At 48.2% G+C, this 18,783-nt stretch overlaps 1 protein-coding gene across 5 annotated transcripts in view; it reads left to right on the forward strand.

Annotated features, from left to right (window-relative positions):
* Positions 1-18,783, forward strand: part of LOXHD1 (lipoxygenase homology PLAT domains 1) — a 171,578-nt gene that overhangs the window by 53,441 nt on the left and 99,354 nt on the right. For all 5 annotated transcript variants that reach the window (XR_014502771.1, XM_083402597.1, XM_083402595.1 and 2 more), the window contains exons 8-12: positions 5,378-5,628; positions 8,722-8,857; positions 12,611-12,771; positions 15,491-15,577; positions 18,469-18,604. Coding sequence is in view for 4 of the 5 variants with exons in the window: in XM_083402597.1 (XP_083258723.1) it covers positions 5,378-5,628; positions 8,722-8,857; positions 12,611-12,771; positions 15,491-15,577; positions 18,469-18,604 (771 nt within the window). In the remaining variant the exon portion in view is untranslated. The remainder of the gene's footprint in view (positions 1-5,377; positions 5,629-8,721; positions 8,858-12,610; positions 12,772-15,490; positions 15,578-18,468; positions 18,605-18,783) is intronic.

The following is an 18,783-nucleotide window of genomic DNA, read 5'->3' on the forward strand; positions in this document are numbered from 1 at the left end:
CTGTGTAAATAAGTTTTGATGGATGTAATCACGTAATACTGAATGGTTTAGTTTATTTAAAATATGCAGGGATTTATGTTATGCAAAATGAACCATGGAAAGAGAGGAAGGAAGTCACTGATATTTTAAGGTTGTTTAAGTGAATATTCTAAAATGTAAAACAGAAAATTTGATAAAAATTATGGGGGGAGGGGACAAAATTTATGGCCACCAACTGCACCCTTGGGGAGCAGATTTCACAGTTCAGCTATGTACTGTGAGAAGAGCCAGTGTGGTGTAGTGGTTAGAGCATTGGACTAGGGCCTGGCAGAGACCAGGGTTCAATTTCCCACTTGGCCATCACTCTCAGCCTAACCACCTTGAGCTCCCTGGAGAAAAAGGTGGGATATAAATGCATAGCTGTCAACTTTCAGATTTGAAATTAAGGGTTCAGCAGCCTCACCTGTCCCGGGGACAGTCTACGGGAATCTAACAATCCGGGATAGCAGCGGGAAGCAGCAGGAAACGGTGCTGGAATAAGGGAATTTCCCGTAAAAAAGGGAAGGTTGACAGCTATGTATAAATGCAATAAATAAATAAGAAATGAAATAAGCAAGAGGTAGTTTGTGACTTGTCTTAGGGCAGTGATGGAACCTGGAGCACGAACGACTCTGCTAGGTAAATTTGATTTCGGTGGTCCAGGCAGCCGGATCTGCAGGTTTGAAGCAAGAACAGCTGTTGGGGAGGGGCAAAGTGCTGGAGCTGGTCTACAACTGGCATTGCTGCCATATATTGGGGTCGCGAGGGTTGGGGCAGGGTGGCAGCAAGGTCAGGGTGCTAGTGAATGTAGCTATGCTGCTGCTGGGTTTGGGAGCCAGGTCTGTGACTCCACACACCCCTGCCGGCTGTTCCTGTTTTGAAAGTTGTGCCGTAAGTTCCCGCCTCCCCCCAGTGGAAATAAAGACACAGGACACAATTATTAAGGTTAATGGGCTAAATAAGGCCACAACTTTATTGGCTACAGGTGATGAGTGGTATTGGCTTAGGCATTGATCCTAACAGACTATATCCAGCTTCAGCCCGTCCGCTTGAAGTCCAGGAAGGGTTAACCACCAGTAGGGGGAGTCCTGCTGATGCACATCAACTAGGAATTCCCCTGGGGTCACTGATTGGGGGCGTGTCTTAGGCCCTCGCCTCCATAGGCCTCGGACAGGGCTACACCCCCCAGAATCCTTTATTGGACTACCCTTCAATATATGGGGCAGGTGATGGCGCTTCCTCCCTTCTTCCATCTACATAACAATACCAATACCAATGCCTAACCGCCAATGCCCAGAAAGTTGTAACGATTTGCTACGAGGTAGGCGAAAACCAAGTGGCTGGTGCCAATTTGCCAAGTGGAAAAATTCCTACCAGGCCCCTCAGTGGTGACCAACCGAGGTCCATAGCTAGGTCAAGGAACGAAAATATTAAAGGGCGGGAGGGTGGGAAACTGGAGCAGCCGGTAGGCGGCAAAAGAGGGAGATCCCCGGCCGCGCCTGCATTAAATGGAGCAGGCCACGTCCCCCGAGCCAGCCGATTGGCTGGCCAGGGGGTGACGTGGCCAGGGATTCCCCCAATCACACGGAGGCTGAGTCCAGCCTCCGCGCGCGTGGTGGGGGCGTGACGCCCGCAACACCACCTCCTTTGCAAGGTGGAAGTGGCTTTACAGAAGAGGCTTCTGAAATAGAAAAACTACAAGGGTGCCAAGTGAATGCCCTGGTATTTGCTGTGGGAGGTGCTGGCTTCCCAGTTACTGGGAAGGAAAATAAAAAATGCATCCAAGTCAAGGATGCTTTTGATGCTCATTTTGCATCAAAAGCATCCTTGACTTGTGTAATGGTTCTAAGGGTTGCTCGTGCGTAAGTTGCCTTCACTCCTGGCTAGGATGCATGGTTGAACCCTTTCTGTCAGGACAGCCTCAAGTTCAGTGGCTGCCTCAGTCGCTGGCAGAATCCGTCAGTGGGCGTTTCTTAAACTGCTTCCAACATAAAAGCTGCTTAACGCCCAGTCTCCTCCCCCGTTGCCTGCGCGAAAGCTTTCTGCGCAAGGTGGGTGTGGGCAAAGGAGCACTTGTCCCCTCTCCGCTGGTCTCCTGCGAAGAGTCCTGGAGCCACCTCTCCGATTCCTCTATCTCCTCCCCTTTCCTACTGGTGTTACGCTGATTACCTTCCCCAGCGGATGGGCTATCCCTCCTTCTACTAGGACCCTCTCCACCATCGTCCGGGAGCCTCCTCTCCGCCTCCCGCTCCGATGGCAGTTCCCTGACAACTTGGATGCATTTTTTGGAACGCTCTGTCACAAGAGACTAGGGCCCTGCGGGACCTGACATCTTTCCGCAAGGCCTGCAAGACAGACCACCAGGCCTTTGGTCAGGGCCCAACCTGACTCCCTCCTCTGGCAACCTGCACAGAATTTTGCTTAACGGTTGCCATTAATTTGATTTTAATTAATTTTTATAATGAAATGTTTTTAGAATGTTGGATTATTTGACTGTTTGATTATTTGATTGTTGTTAGCCGCCCTGAGCCCGGCTTCGGCTGGGGAGGGCGGGATATAAATAAAATTTATTATTAATTTATTATTATTATTGCAGCAGGTTTTAAGATTACGGAGGTGCGTGGCCTCTTCTTTAACCATGCAGCCACCGCCCAAGATGCCCGGTGGCAGCCCTGTTTCAATTTCATAAGGGAACTGGCAAAACGGAGGAATTCTAGCCCGTTCTCGAGGTGACGGAGAGCAGAATTTCTCCTGCCAGATCAGAACCTGATAGGATCTGTACTCAACACTTTCTCCTCGACATTTTGCCGTTAAGCTGAGAAGGCAAAGTTTGCTCTTGCAAAGATGCCTTCAGGGCATCCTTTTCCCAAAGGTTGCTGATGCTCCGAAGGCCACCCAGGGCTTCCTTCCCCCTGGGGAGGAGGGCAGGGGGTGTGGGGGGGGGACAGGCCATCAAATAATATTCCAGGCCTCAAGGCATCCGGGCAAGCAGCGGGCATGCTGGGGGCGGCTGCTGCTTTATCCAGGCTTCTTCTAGCAGAGTCACAGCCTCCGTCGTGTGAGGCGCCCTTTCGGAATGGCTTAATAATTGATTTGAGCAACGGGTGGACAAGCTGTTGCTGGTGTGCTCCACACCCATCGGGTTTATGCTTTGGATTCTTGGCTTGGCGGGTGGAAATGAGCAAACCGTATCTTCCTTCCCCAACTCGTGGGTGCCAATCCTGACTCTGCAACCTGCTTTTACCCACAATTGTCTGTCTGCAGAATGCCGCGGCGACGCTACTTACGGGGCCCTTGCCGTGGGATCACATTCATCCAGTGCTTTACCAACTGCACTGGCTCCCAGTGGAGTACAGGGTCAGGTTTAAGGTGCTGGTTTTGAGCTTTAAAGCCCTTCACAGCCTAGGTCCCACATACCTATGGGACTGCCTCTCCTAGTATGCTCTGCGGAGGACCTTAAGGTCCACAAATGACAACAGTTTGGAGGTCCCAAGTCACAAGGTGGTTAGGTTGGTCTCAACTAGGGCCACGGCCTTTTCAGTACTGGCCCCAACTTGGTAGAACGCTCTGTCACAAGAGACCAGGGCCCTGCGGGACCTGACATCTTTCTGCAAGACAGCTGTTCTGCCTGGCCTTTGGTTTGGACTCAGTCTGACCCTTATGTTTCCCTCCCCTTATGGTTTTGATCTATGGGCTGCTATTAAAAAGAGGCTGCTTTTTAAATTGTATTTTAACCTGTATTTTAAAATGGTTTCCCCCCCTTCCCCTATTATGTTTTTATTGTAATTTTACTGGTGTTAGCCGCCCTGAGCCCGGCTCTAGCTGGGGAGGGCGGGGTATAAATAAAAAAATATTATTATTATATTAGTAGTAGTAGTAATGAGAGCTCCAGCAAAGAAATGCCTTCTCACCCTTTGAGAAAATAAGGGCTCAAGTGCCTTAGCATAAGGCCACAATGGATATTAGAACTTTCCCACATGGCTTTATGTAGACTTGCTAGCATTGCTATTCTAAGCAGAAAAACGAATCTTCTCCTTCTCCTTCCTGTTCTTCCATCCAGCAAGGCAAAGGGTGGGTCCAAAGGGATTCAGAAGCAGAAGAGGTGAGGTGATTCTGGGCCAACCTTTTTGAGCCAGTGGGCACATTGGGAATCTTGAGGAAGTGTCATGGGACCAGTCCCAGAAATGGCTGCAGAGGGAGGTGTGGCACATTAGAAAAGGGCTGCCACATTTAAAAGAGCAGGAAAGAGAAGCAGGGCCACAAAAAGCTCTATCAATGGGGAAAAGGCACTTACATCAGGCTAGCTAGCAGATCTGGAGTTGCAGACAGGAACCTGTCCTGAATTTCACTGGGGTTTCTACTGAAAATTATGTTGTAGGTTGTTGCACCCCACTAATGCATCCTAGCCCCTCATTTTCCCCGAAGGCAGCCCTTCTGAGCTTTCAGCTTCTGCTAGGCAGCATATTTGAAAAAGAGATCCTAGATGTTTAAATACAGATTTCCTTCCTCTTTTTAAATGTATGGCTTTGGAAACACCGGGCTGAGTGTGCTTCCTTCGGCTCTCTCCCTTCCCTCCCTTCCGAAAGTCGAGCATCAGAGTAGCTCTGCACTGAGTATTATTTATTCAACCTGCTTAGTGTCATCATGCGGCTTTTGCCATCGTTGAACTGCTACTCAGGTCTTTTCCCGCTAGTGCGCAATAGAGGCTATCACTGTTAAGACCTCCCGCCGTGGGCCTTTCAATGTTATATGCAATTTAACAAGGTGAAATCTTTGCAGAAGGAAAACTACCATATTTACAGTACGCCGCAGGCAGCCGTGAAACAACAGAAGCCCCCGCAAGGACAAGCCTAGTGTCTGGATTTTACTTAAACCCCAGTTGCGGCTGGTAGTTGCAGCTGCTATCGTTAGCCCCGAGCTCTGCTGCAAAATCAGCCTCGGAGGATTCACACATTTAAAGCACAAGACTGTCATGGAATTCTACTCAGTATTGATCCAGAGTAGATTCCAATGTATAGTTGCTGTTGTTGTTGTTGTTTAGTCGTTTAGTTGTGTCCAACTCTTTGTGACCCCATGGACCAGAGCACGCCAGGCACTCCTGTCTTCCACTGCCTCCCGCAGTTTGGTCAGACTCATGTTTGTAGCTTCGAGAACACTGTCCAACCATCTCGTCCTCTGTCGTCCCCTTCTCCTTGTGCCCTCCATCTTTCCCAACATCAGGGTCTTTTCCAGGGAGTCTTCTCTTCTCATGAGGTGGCCAAAGTATTGGAGTCTCAGCTTCAGGATCTGTCCTTCCAGTGAGCACTCAGGGCTGATTTCCCTCCCCTCCCCGTGTCTTCTCCCATCTCCCACCATCCAGGCATTGTCTACAACGTGGCTGTGGTGACTGGGGACATCAGAGGGGCTGGCACAAACTCCAAAATCCACATGGTCATGCACGGCTCCAAAGGGCTGAAGAACAGCGGGAAGGTTTTCCTGGAAGGAGGCGAGTTCGAGCGTGCCAGGACCGATCTTTTCAACGTGGAGATAGCTGCTCTCCTGAGTCCCTTGAGCCGCGTCTCAATTGGACACGACAATGCAGGTGTCGGCTGCGGCTGGTACTGCGAGAAGGTGAGGATGGGTCACTTCAAGCCTTTGGGCAGCTGTCCAGTCACTTTCCCCCTATTTGTGGTCTGACCAGAGTGACTTGGAAGTCTTGAAGGATGTTTCAGCTCTTGTTTCAGTGATGATGCTGTCAGGTTAGCCAGTCGATACAATGCAATAATGCGTCCCGCAAATCTGATTTCGCCTAATACATGCCATGCGGCGCTGAAACTTATGCAGAAATCAATTGCATGCTTATTAGGCGCCCAGGCTGCTCTGCAGTTGTGTGACTGGGGGACGGCATTCCTTCTCCGCCTCTTCAGCCACTCTTACAGTTGTGCAGAAGGGATGTGGAGGTTATTTGTGGCAGGTTTGCGTTAATTTCTAGGGAGAGGCAGCAGATTCCGGATCAAACCCAAGAGATGTGTCATCCTGCGATTTGTGGACATTGCAGTTTTGCAGTTCAGTTATTAATAATAATAATAATAATAATAATAATAATTTATTATTTATACCCCGCCCATCTGGCTGGGTTTCCCCAGCCACTCTGGGCAGCTTCCAACCTAATATTAAAAACAATACAACGTCAGACATTAAAAACTTCCCTCAATAGGGCCACCTTCAGTTGTCTTTTAAATGTAAAATAGTTGTTTATTGCCTTGACATCTGCTGGGAGGGCATTCCTCAGGGCAGGCACCACCACCGAGAAGGCCCTCTGCCTGGTTTCCTGTAACCTCACTTCTTGCAGTGAGGGAACCGCTGGACCTCAGTGTCCGGGCTGGATGATGGGGATGGAGATGCTCCTTCAGGTATACAGGACCGAGGCTGTTTAGGGCTTTAAAGGTCAGCACCAACACTTTGAATTGTGCTCGGAAGGGATAGGAGGAACAGGAGAGGGATGGGTGGCTTGTTTTAGGAAGGGTGTGTGATGTGATAGCCAGCTCCAAATATTTGAAGGAATAGAGACAGCGGATAAATTCAATTCAGTCCACATTTGTAGGCTAACCTAACTATGTAATTAGCATTTCCTGAAATCATGTGGGAACCAAAACACAGCCGTCCTTTGAAAATTTGCACCTCTCTGAAGTGCTGTTCTCCAGCCAAGTAGAGTGTCCATAAAATGCATTGCTTCAGGGGATATTTCATGGCAAAAATGAGCATGTTAGGCAAAATTGTATCAGGAGAAATTTGCACTAAAATGATGAAGGATTTTCATGAGGAATGCATTAAAAAAAATACTGCAAAGGAACTCAGCTCGGTGGTGGAACATCTGTCTTGCCTTCAATAGGTCTCGAGTTCAAGTGCTGGTGTCTCCCAGTAGGGCTGGGAGCATCTCATGGCTGAGTCAGTGAAGACAATTGTGAGCTAGATGGAGCAGAGGTCTGACTCTGTATAAGATAGCTCCCTATGTGTGCACCGACCCCTCTCAGTCTCCAGGCTTCAAAGATAGCCGCCTGGAGCCTCCGGAGTGCTGCAGGAGCTCCTGCTGGTCTCTGGAGGCTTCGGGTTCCTTTCGCTGAAGGGTAGGTGCCCCTTCAGCTAAGGCGCAGCGCCCCTTCAGCTAAGCGGGAGGAGAAATGGAAGGGGTTCCGTTTCTCCTGCCGCTTTGCTGAAGGGGTGCTGCGCAGAGAGGGGGAGATGTTTTTTTCTTGTTCTCCCCCTCTAAAACAAGGTGCGTCCTATGGTTGGGTGTGTCCTATAGAGCGAAAAATACGGTAAGCCCGGGCACACATAACCGATCACGTGACATGGGGCACACACACCCCATTTGAATGTCAATGTCACTAACTTTGAGGGGGCCCTCAAATATTTTATTGAGGGGGACTGAAGGGACCTTGGTGTTAGGATTTTTATCCATCCGTGTTGCTCCAGCACTAGCACTATGTTTTGTGCATATCATGTGATTGTCTGAGAGAGCGTGAGACAGGAAGTCTCAGTACTGTTGGAAGTTTAGTTTCACTTCTGTTTGTGATGCTGTTCTGTACTGGTCCTGAGAGAGCACAGACATGCTGATGGATTCTGAGTACATAGACTGTAAAATAAAGTAGTTTTAGAACTACGATTGACTCTTCCTTCTGCTATGATATGCCAGAAGATGAGCGTACTCCTATTAGGAAGGAGGGGTCGCTTATTACTGGTCTCTCTGGACTGAGGGAGATTTATAGCCAGAGAGTGACCACCAGAGAGACACCCAAGAGTCTTGGGAAGTTCATAGAATCATAGAATCATAGAGTTGGAAGAGACCACAAGGACCATCGAGTCCAACCCCCTGCCAAGCAGGAAACACCATCAGAGCACTCCTGACATATGGTTGTCAAGCCTCTGCTTAAAGACCTCCAAAGGAGGAGACTCCACCACACTCCTTGGCAGCAAATTCCACTGTCAAACAGCTCTTACTGTCAGGAAGTTCTTCCTAATGTTTAGGTGGAATCTTCTTTCTTGTAGTTTGGACCCATTGCTCCGTGTCCGCTTCTCTGGAGCAGCAGAAAACAACCTTTCTCCCTCCTCCATGTGACATCCTTTTATATATTTGAACACGGCTATCATATCACCCCTTAACCTCCTCTTCTCCAGGCTAAACATGCCCAGCTCCCTTAGCTGTTCCTCATAAGGCATCGTTTCCAGGCCTTTGACCATTTTGGTTGCCCTCCTCTGGACACGTTCCAGTTTGTCAGTGTCCTTCTTGAACTGTGGTGCCCAGAACTGGACACAGTACTCCAGGTGAGGTCTGACCAGAGCAGAATACAGTGGCACTATTACTTCCCTTGATCTAGATGCTATACTCCTATTGATGCAGCCCAGAATTGCATTGGCTTTTTTAGCTGCCACGTCACACTGTTTGCTCATGTCAAGTTTGTGGTCAACCAAGACTCCTAGATCCTTTTCACATGTACTGCTCTCAAGCCAGGTGTCACCCATCTTGTATTTGTGCCTCTCATTTTTTTTGCCCAAGTGCAATACTTTACATTTGTAAATTTGGCAGCCTTCCCAGGTGTGTTTCCAATGCTTGGCCCCTGGGAGTTGGCTCCTCTGTGTTCATGAATGCATTATGTCTCACTAGGAGGGTGTGGGCAATGGAAAAACGGATGGTCTATTCCGGCGCTCCCTTTCTCCTTCCAGGTAGTGGTGTATTGCCCATTTACTGGTATCGAACAGACCTTCCCGTGTGGGAAGTGGCTGGATGAGGATGACGGTGATGGACTGGTGGAACGGGAGCTCTACGAAATGGTCTCGCTGCGTAAGAAGAGACTGAAAAGTAAGTGCGAAAGAGCAAAGCTTGAAGGGCATCCATCATTATTTGAAAACCCTCCTGCCTTTGGGAGCACTCAGGGTTGTTGTTTTTCTGCTGACAGTTCTTTCTTGGTACAGAGAACCAAAAATTCGTCTTCTTCTTTTTTGCTTCCTATGGCAGCCATTTTATATTGGCATCCACAGCACTGTTGTCAGTATGGGAGTACTGGCACCTCCAATTTTTTACATGGGGGGGGGGGAAGCAGCGAGAGCACTGCAAGCCACTGGTCTGAGTTAAAAAAAGGTCAAAAAATGGCCCTTTTAGTTTAGAGAAAATGTGAGTAAGAGTTGACAAGCTACGGCTTTATAAAATCACGTGTAACATGGAGGAAGTGGAGAGGGAAAAGGTTTTCTCCCCTTTCCATAACACTAGAACATGTGAACATCTCAGGAAGCTGGATGTTGCAAGATTCTGGACATATAAAAGAAAATACCATATTTTTCACTCCATAGGGCGCACCAGACCATAGGGTGCAACTAGTTTTTAGGGGGGGAAATAAAGAAAAAAAATTATTTCCCCCCCAGCCCCAAAGAGCAAAGAAGCCAAGACAGTGAGCAGGATCCATCCCGCTGGCTGTCTTGGCTTCCTCTTTAGCCTCGCAAAACCTCTCCAGCCGGTAGAGGGTGCGCGCGGCTTTGGCAGAAGCCAAGACAGCGAGCGGGATGGATCCCGCTCAGTGCACACCGACCCCTCTCACTCTCCAGGCTTCAACGAAAGCCTGCATTCGCTCCATAGGACGCACACACATTTCCCCTTCATTTTTGGAGGGGAAAAAGTGCGTCCTATAGAGCGAAAAATACGGTACTTCTTCACGCCTCATGTAGTTAAACTATGGAACTCTCTGCCACATGAGGTAGTGATAGCCATCAGTGCTAGAGCGCCCAACCTGTTAAATAGTAGATTCCAGGTATGTTTTCAATCCCCAATGGCTCCAGGGTGTCTGCTGTCCTCCAGATCCTTTGGGGACAAATTGCTGCATAAGGTTCATAACTGGCGGAGAGAATTTACATTGTCCCTCCTGCAGTGCCCATTACATCAGTGCAATGAATGCTTATAAAATTAGTTAAAGGGCTGCATGATCAAGACGCCTCTGTGACGAACAGTTTGTCCCGTTTAAGGAGCGATTCCATTGCAGCCGCGCTCATTACAGCGGACATCGCTTAATGTGACAGCCACTTTATCTCTGCAGCGCAGTCCATTCTGCGAAAGCATTTATGACCTTTAAACTGCCATATTATCGACCCTGACTGCTATTGACAGCGTAATCCCTTTGTGGATGTTGTATATTAAACGGGGAGGAAGCAGTGCCCTTGAGTAATTGGTGACCTTTCGCTGCCATACAACGGGATAAACTTGTATTGTCATCTCCCTTGCCTGCTTCGGAAAGGATATGGTTTCTCGTTGAGAGGCTCAGGATTTTTCCTCCAACCGGTGGTGTGTTGCCATGAAGAGTGCTGAATATTTGCACAGTTGTTGCCAGTCATCACAGCTGTGCCTATCTGCAACTTTTCTCCGGTGACCTCAGGGCAGGCATCCTCAAACTGTTGGATTTCAAGCCTTTATCAGGAGGAACTGGCAACTCTCCCAGGCACCCGGCTTGGTCTCCTGTTGACCTCCCGGTCTGCTCTCCCGGCAGGGACCAGGCAGAGGTCGCGATAGGCGATCCTTCTCAGCGTGAGAAGAACACACCCCTCTTTCCTGCCCCCCCGGCAGGGGAAAGAGATAAGACAGAAACGTATTTACATGCTTTTATTCCTGTCTCTGCAGTGATACAGAAAACATGTCTGCTCTCTCCAAACTCCAGCAGACGACTGAACAAACACTTCCTGTGCAGCTCATATTACACTCTGAGCTAATTCCGGTGCTGTCTGTTTCCCACAGACACTCCCAACATCACATGACTTTTCCAAGCAATCAGCTTGCAGCATCATTGCTTCAATATCGTAACACAAACTCGGCCCTCCAGATGTTTTGGGACTACAGTGGTGCCCCGCAAGACGAATGCCTCGCAAGACGGAAAACCCGCAAGACGAAAGGGTTTTCCGTTTTCAGAGGCGCTTCGCAAGATGAATTTCCCTATGGGCTTGCTTCGCAAGACGAAAATGACGAAAATTTTTGAGTTTTTTTCCCCGCTCCCCAACCCCTTTTTCTGAAGCGCTAAGCTGCTAATAGCCTTTTAGCAGCTAAACCGCTAATCCCTTAAGCCTTTAATAGCCATTAATAGCCCTTAAACTGCCAATAGCGCTAATAGCGCTAATCCGTCAATGGGCTTGCTTCGCAAGATGAAAAAACCGCAAGACGAAAAGACTCGCGGAACAGATTCTTTTCGTCTTGCGAGGCACCACTGTACAATTCCCATCATCCCTGACCACTGGTCCTGTTCCCTAGCTAACAGGACCAGTGGTCAGGGATGATGGGAGTTGTAGTCCCAAAAACATCTGGAGGGCCGAGTTTGGGGGTGCCTGCCTCAGAGTGATGTATATGGGCTATCCTGCTTTATCCTCACAATAACCCCATGAGGTAGGGGCTGTACCGTCATTTCAGGGCCCCTCCAGCCTAGTATTATTATTATTATTATTATTATTATTATTATTATTATTATGCATTGGTGTAAGAAGAGAAGGGGCAATCTCCCCTTTGGCTGGATGCTCCCCCCTAAAAAAAGGGCAGCAATTTCCAGCACCTCTTTTTCTAGAAAAAAAACCCTGTGCCTGACTCACTATACAGTGGTACTTCGGGTTAAGTACTTAATTCGTTCCGGAGGTCCGTTCTTAACCTGAAACTGTTCTTAACCTGAAGCACCACTTTAGCTAATGGGGCCTCCTGCTGCTGCTGTGCCACCAGAGCGCGATTTCTGTTCTCATCCTGAAGCAAAGTTCTTAACCCGAGGTACTATTTCTGGGTTAGCGGAGTCTGTAACCTGAAGCGTATGTAACCCGAGGTACCACTGTATATGCAAGGATTTCTCTCCTTTTTTTTCTACGGAGAAACATCCCATCTTGTAAGCCTTAAGTAGTAAAGACCAGACCCCGGTTGACACCTTAGTGAGGAGCGTTCCTCAGAGTGCTTTATAGCTGAGCCAGGATTTGACCCTGGCTGTCTGCTGGCAGTCATGGTGTTTGGGTGGGATTTTGAGGCAGAAGATCAGGGCCCTACTCAGGAAAAATGAATGGGAGGGACCCTAAACACAGCAGGACTGGATTTTCACTTTTAATAGTCACCCACATTACTATGTAAAGGCATTTCCCCCTTCTGCAATGAGACCATTAAGTCCAATGTCTTAACTCACCAGTTCCCTGACTGCACACTTGCTCCCAGGTCCATATGCACAACATTACAGTCTACTTTGCGAAAGTGCCATGTTGCATGAGTTCAGACCCTTTTGCTCTTGGGAGGCGAGGGAAATTCACATACGCAAGTGGAAGCAATGGATTGGGGCTAGCATGAATGCGATGTTGAGCTGAAATGGAAGAGAAGGTTTTTACGGATCGTTTGCAAAGAGATTCACATTGCTGCATCTCCAGGCTATGAGAAGAGATTCCCTTGTTGAACATCTGCACAACAGAACTGGTATTCAAGGCACTGGGCACGTGCTTTATGAAAAAAGAACCTCTCTATTCATCTCTGGTTCTTTGGTTTGGTTTCCTTCTTTGTTTTCCCTTTATCACCAGCTTTCACTATTCTAATTCACTGATTCAGAACCTTTTGTTTTATAAGAAAACCCTTGGTCCTTGTGGATATGGACAAGTGAAGTTAAGGGTGCAGGGACGGACGCCCCCATCTTCCTCCAGGTTTACGGTGACAAAGGAAAGTCCGACGAAATGAAGCTGGACAATAACTCTGATAACTTTGAAGCTGGACAAACGGACAAGTTCATGGTATGCCTTCCTGTCCGCCTTGTGTGCTGTGCTCCAAACACAGACTTGTGTTTACTGCCCTGTTAACCTGGGAACCAGCCCAAACACTTCCTGTTTGCAGTTAGTGCTGGTTAAATGGCACAGAAGAATAGCCAGTCAATTCCTTGTGGTTTATGTGAAAGGGTTTAATAGCCCTTATAAAAGGAAGGAAATAGCAAACTTATTGGAGATGTCAGCTATGTTGGCGCTTCATTGACTCGGAATGCTGAACGTGTGACAAATTCTTGCCTTAAGTACAAGGTGACAATTATGATGCCCGCGTTCTTCTCCAGTTCAGATTTAATCTGAACCAGAGAAGAAACCTGCCCTTTCTCTCTTCTCTCCTGACCACCTGTCAGTCTCCAAACTCATACTGCCCAGTGACAGAACGTTAACTGTACCAACGTCAGCATTGACTACATGTAACCTAAGAAGAAGAAGAAGAGTTTGGATTTGATATCCCGCCTTTCACTCCCTTTAAGGAGTCTCAAAGCGGCTAACATTCTCCTCTCCCTTCCTCCCCCACAACAAACACTCTGTGAGGTGAGTGGGGCTGAGAGACTTCAGAGAAGTGTGACTGGCCCAAGGTCACCCAGCAGCTGCATGTGGAGGAGCGGAGACGCGAACCCGGTTCCCCAGATTACAAGACTACTGCTCTTAACCACTACACCACACTGGCTCCCTATTGCAACCTACTGCAAAATGTGAAGGGTTTGCAAGATCTCCCCTCTCCCTGCCAGGCATACAAACGGTTCCATTAATGCTTTCCCTATGTTATGTAGTGTGACCCATGTTTTAACATTGACCATAGCTTGCAAAAGAGAACCTTATAATTAATTCACTGCAGAGATGTATGCATACTCCGTTTTTCTCCTCCTGCTTCCTGATTTTCACAATACCCTAAATTAACCCAACTAGGAGCTAGCCTTGGTCTTGGTACTTTGAAGCCTAGCATTCAAATCAGAAAGTGCTTCGCTACATGCAGTTCGATTCATCTGTCTTCCTGAGTAGACTTTCCTGTGCCATACGCCTTGACCCCAGCATTCCTCTAGTTTACTCTATGGCTAGGGATCAACGCACATCAGATCAGCACATCTCTGGGGAAAGCTCTGCTCAGATCACACACACAGACTTAGCTACCAGGATTTGTTCAGCTTCTGACCTTCTTGGGCAGGGGTCAGCAAACTTTTTCAGCAGGGGGCCGGCCCACTGTCCCTTGTGGGGGGCCAGACTATATATTGAAGAAAAAAATGAACAAATTCCCATGCCCCACAAATAACCCAGAGATGCATTTTAAATAAAAGCACACATTCTACTCATGTAAAAACACCAGGCAGACCCCACAAATAACTCAGAGATGCATTTTAAATAACAGGACACATTCTACTCATGTAAAAATACGCTGATTCCCAGACCGTCCGTGGGCCAGATTGAGAAGGTGATTGGGCCAGATCCAGCCCCCGGGCCTTAGTTTGCCTACCCATGTTCTTGGCCAAGCAAGATGTGTTTAGAGAGCAGTGTTTGTTTTCATGATGCAGTCAGTGCGATCAACTGCAGAATTAGCATCACATAATTTTAAAGTAGGGACGTGGGTGGCGCTGTGGGTTAAACCACAGAGCCTAGGACTTGCTGATCAGAAGGTCGGCGGTTTGAATCCCCGCGACAGGGTGAGCTCCTGTTGCTTGGTCCCTGCTCCTGCCAACCTAGCAGTTCAAAAGCATGCCAGTGCAAGTAGATAAATAGGTACTGCTCCAGCGGGAAGGTAAACAGCATTTTCTTGCGCTGCTCTGGTTCGCCAAAAGCGGCTTAGTCATGCTGGCCACATGACCCGGAAGCTGTACGCCGGCTCCCTCGGCCAATAAAGCGAGATGAGCGCCGCAACCCCAGAGTCGGCCACGACTGGACCTAATGGTCAGGGGTCCCTTTACCTTTACCTTTACTAATTTTAAAGTGGGACATGGAAAGCTGCCTTATAATGAGTCAGACCACTGGTCCATCTAGCTTAGTATTCTCTACTCTGACTGGCTGTCCCTCTCCAGGGTTTCAGGCAGGGGTTCCTCCTGTGTCTCCCTGGAGATGCCGGGACTAACTTGGGACTTTCTGCATTCAAAGCAGATGCTGTACTGCTGAGCTACATCCTTTCCCAACCTAGGAAATGCCCTGCTGGACCAAGAGGACCCATCAAGTCCTCTTGGAAATCTGTCCAAGTTGGTGGCCATGACTATGACTTGTGCGAGCAAATCCCACAATTTACATGAGGGATGGGGAACTTCGTGCTTGGGGGCCAAATGTGGCCCTCCATGCCTCTTCCACAGGCCCCCAGGACTGCTCCTAGACCAAACCCTCTCTCTCCAGGCCACATCTCTCACTGCCCCAGATTTGCACCGTCCTTGAGCAATTTTGCCTGGCTCCACCCACTTTTGCATGTGGCCACAGAAGGTTGCCTAGAAAGGCCCTTCACCCCAAACATATTTTATAGGTGGATCACTTAATCCAGCCTCTTGATCACCGCAAGAATCTTGCAGCTGCAGCAAGCCTCTTTCTTTTTTGCAAGTGCCATTGATATGGAAGGAAGCTGTGCAAGATTTTGCTGTTCTTGTGCATCTCCAGTTTAATTTTCCTGGGGGCATGATCTTCCCCCAGATTGTGCCTGGAGTAGAAAAATGCCACCACTGATGCATTTTACCCATGTTTCCTGCAGATTGAGCTCCCAGATCTGGGCAATTTGTACAAGATCCGGATATGGCACGAGAAGAGGAGCCCATTCGCTGGCTGGCATCTACATAAGGTAAAAAACCAGCAGGAGAGATTGCACTATGGGTGCAAGATCAATCCCCTGTAATAAGCAGGAGCTTACTGTTTCCATGAACAGTAATAACTATTTTTCCTAAAAGCCAAAACTAAATTCTCAGATTTATTCATTATGTTCCCATTATCAAATGTTCTTGCTGCAGAGTGCAGTGTCTTCCTATATGGAAGTTCTACTTTGGATAGCAGGACATGGGTGGTGAAGTGGTTTAAACCACTGAGCCTCTTGGGCTTGCCGATCAGAAGGTTGGAGGTTTGAATCCCCACGACGACGACGAGCTCCCGTTGCTCTGTCCCAGCTCCTGCCAACCTAGCAGTTTGAAAGCATGCCAGTGCAAGTAGATAAATAGGTACTGTTGTGGTGGGAAGGTAAACGGTGTTTCTGTGCGCTGCTCTGGTTTCCGTCACAGTGTTCTGTTGAGCCAGAAGTGGTTTTGTCCTGTTGGCCACATGACCTGAGCTGTCTGTGGACAAATGCTGGCTCCCTTGGCCTGAAAAGTGAGATGAGTGCCGCAACCCCATAGTCGACTTTGACTGGACTTAACCGTCCAGGGGTCCTTTACCTTTACCTTTTTGGATAGCACTTAACAAATACTAGAAATGTCTTTCTTTTGCTATGCAGGCATGTGTAACAACAATAGCAAATCACCGTTTCCCTTTTTTATTTAGAAAATAAGAAAATAAGACCACATTGTTAATAGACCTTGGCTTTTGAGCCTTTAATAGGATTTGATAGGTTTCTGCCTTCTTTTTGTGCTGCACAGATGTTTGGAGGATCTAGCTGGGAGTTAGTAAACCATGAAGCATTGCGGATGCACGTTGGTTCCCAAGATTCATCCACGCAGTCATTCTGGCCTCATTAGTCCTCGTTTGCTGTCGCTTCCACTCCTGGAGGGAAGGTTGATGTCTAGCTGCAAAAGAGTCCCTTGTTCATTCTCTAGTGAGAGGATTGCTAATGAGGCTGCGATGTTTAGTTGATTAATCTCTTAGATTAATCAGTTTTAAAAACCTTTTTGCAGCACAGTCTTAAGCATGTCGCTTGGGAAAGAAGCAACGGCTTCTGTGTTCAGTACTGTGTGATAAGTGTGGTCAGGATTACAACTTTACCTCACAATCATATATGTGTCTGTTGAGGTGTAAAGTCCCACACTAGGGCCGGGCAATATCTGGAGGAGACAATTTGGAGGAGAAAAGCAGCTAGGGGGAGGTGCTTAACCCCAACCCAGCACGCCCACACTCCCTCCCCGCAGCTGCTTCTATAAATCCACTACACTTCCCAGTGGGGAGGAGTTGCAGTGGACCGCGTGGCCACCCACTCCCCACCGGGGGCGGGGGACTTTGTTCCCCGTTGCCAGGGGATCCTGGCCACGTCAGAGCCCGGCCAGCCAATCCGCTGACAGGGGGTATGTGGTCGGGGCCGTTTAAACTGAGGAGTGAGCCGGAGGACTTCCTCTTTGGCTCGCTTCCTCAATGACCCTCCCTCCCTCCCTATTTTGCAGGTTAGGCAATGGCCTTGCTATGGACTTCGGTTGGTCGCCTTGGTTGTCCGAGGGGCCTGGTAGGAATTTTTCCACTTGGAAAATTGGCCCTGGCCATTTGGTTTTCGCCTACCTCTCTCCCTGGGCAAATGAGAACGTGTCCAGAGGAGGGCAACCAAAATGGTCAAAGGCCTGGAAACAATGCCTTATGAGGAACGGCTAAGGGAGCTGGGCATGTTTAGCCTGGAGAAGAGGAGGTTAAGGGGTGATATGATAGCCATGTTCAAATATATAAAAGGATGTCACATAGAGGAGGGAGAAAGGTTGTTTTCTGCTGCTCCAGAGAAGCGGACACGGAGCAATGGATCCAAACTACAAGAAAGAAGATTCCACCTAAACATTAGGAAGAACTTCCTGACAGTAAGAGCTGTTCGACAGTGGAATTTGCTGCCAAGGAGTGTGGTGGAGTCTCCTTCTTTGGAGGTCTTTAAGCAAAAGCTTGACAACCATATGTCAGGAGTGCTCTGATGGTGTTTCCTGCTTGGCAGGGGGTTGGACTCGATGGCCCTTGTGGTCTCTTCCAACTCTATGATTCTATGATTCTATGATTCTACCTTGTAGCAATCGTCACAACTTTGTTAGGGTTGCGGTTAGGCATTGTTTGACCTTGTGTGGGAGAGGGGAGGGGTGGATTCCGCTAATGGAATCTGGGGGTGTTGATCTTGTCCGAAGCCCGGCTGGGGGCTAGAGCCTTGAGACAACCCCAACGGGAACACCAATGGGAGCTTGAGTTAGTTTGCATCAACAGGGCTCCCCCTACCAGTGGCTTATCCTTACTGGACTTCCTGCAGGAGTCAGATATAGTCAGGTCCAATCAATGCCTAAGTCAATACCGCTCACAGTCTGTAATTGAATAAAGTTGTGGCCAAAATTTGCCCAATAACATAAACCTAATATCTTGTGTGAGTTATTTCCAATGAGGGGGTGGCTGTGGGGTCTCGACACGCAACCCCCTGTCTGAGGTTCCAAACGCAACTGGTGAGCAGCTTGGCCCAGGTTTTTCACAGCATAAGCAAATCCAAAAAAAATATGCTGTTATATGTCTGTACTTATGGGTACACCTCCTTTTGTATTCTGGGGGAAGAAAAAGAACAACAGGTTATTTAGCTAGCTGAATTTCAAGGTTAATAGAGGCCTCGTCTGGAGGAAATAAAATAACTGAACCATCTTATTAATCAACACTCATTTCCTCCACCTTACAAAGGGACACGACTCCAGCATGTTTGGTAAATTGCATTTTTTTTCTGACTCCAGTTTCAACCCTCCTTTCCCTCCTTCTTTCATTCACGTTGAACTTATTCGACATTTTGGTTCAATTTGGGTTTAATTAAAGGTAACCCTTTTGAAAACTCTGACGAAAGAGAAGTACACATTCAACTGTGACCGCTGGCTGGATAGCAACGAGGACGACAACGAGATTGTGCGGGAACTAACAGCTGAAGGCCCACAGGTGGCTGAAGTGAAGCCAGGTGAGAAGAAAAGGGACCTCCAGGGGGGGGCGTGGGGGGCATGTATTTGGGTAGCAATTAATCTCCCCTGCCCCACCCTCATTGGTACTGTATCTCCTGCAGACGCCATTAACAGGCTGAATGGCTGCAAAATTTCATTATGAAGTTGTTGGTTTTTAAAAAAATAAAAAACCCACCTC

Source organism: Podarcis tiliguerta (genome assembly GCF_965153285.1).
Source record: "Podarcis tiliguerta genome assembly, chromosome: 11".
In the NCBI taxonomy this organism is placed as follows: domain Eukaryota; kingdom Metazoa; phylum Chordata; class Lepidosauria; order Squamata; family Lacertidae; genus Podarcis; species Podarcis tiliguerta.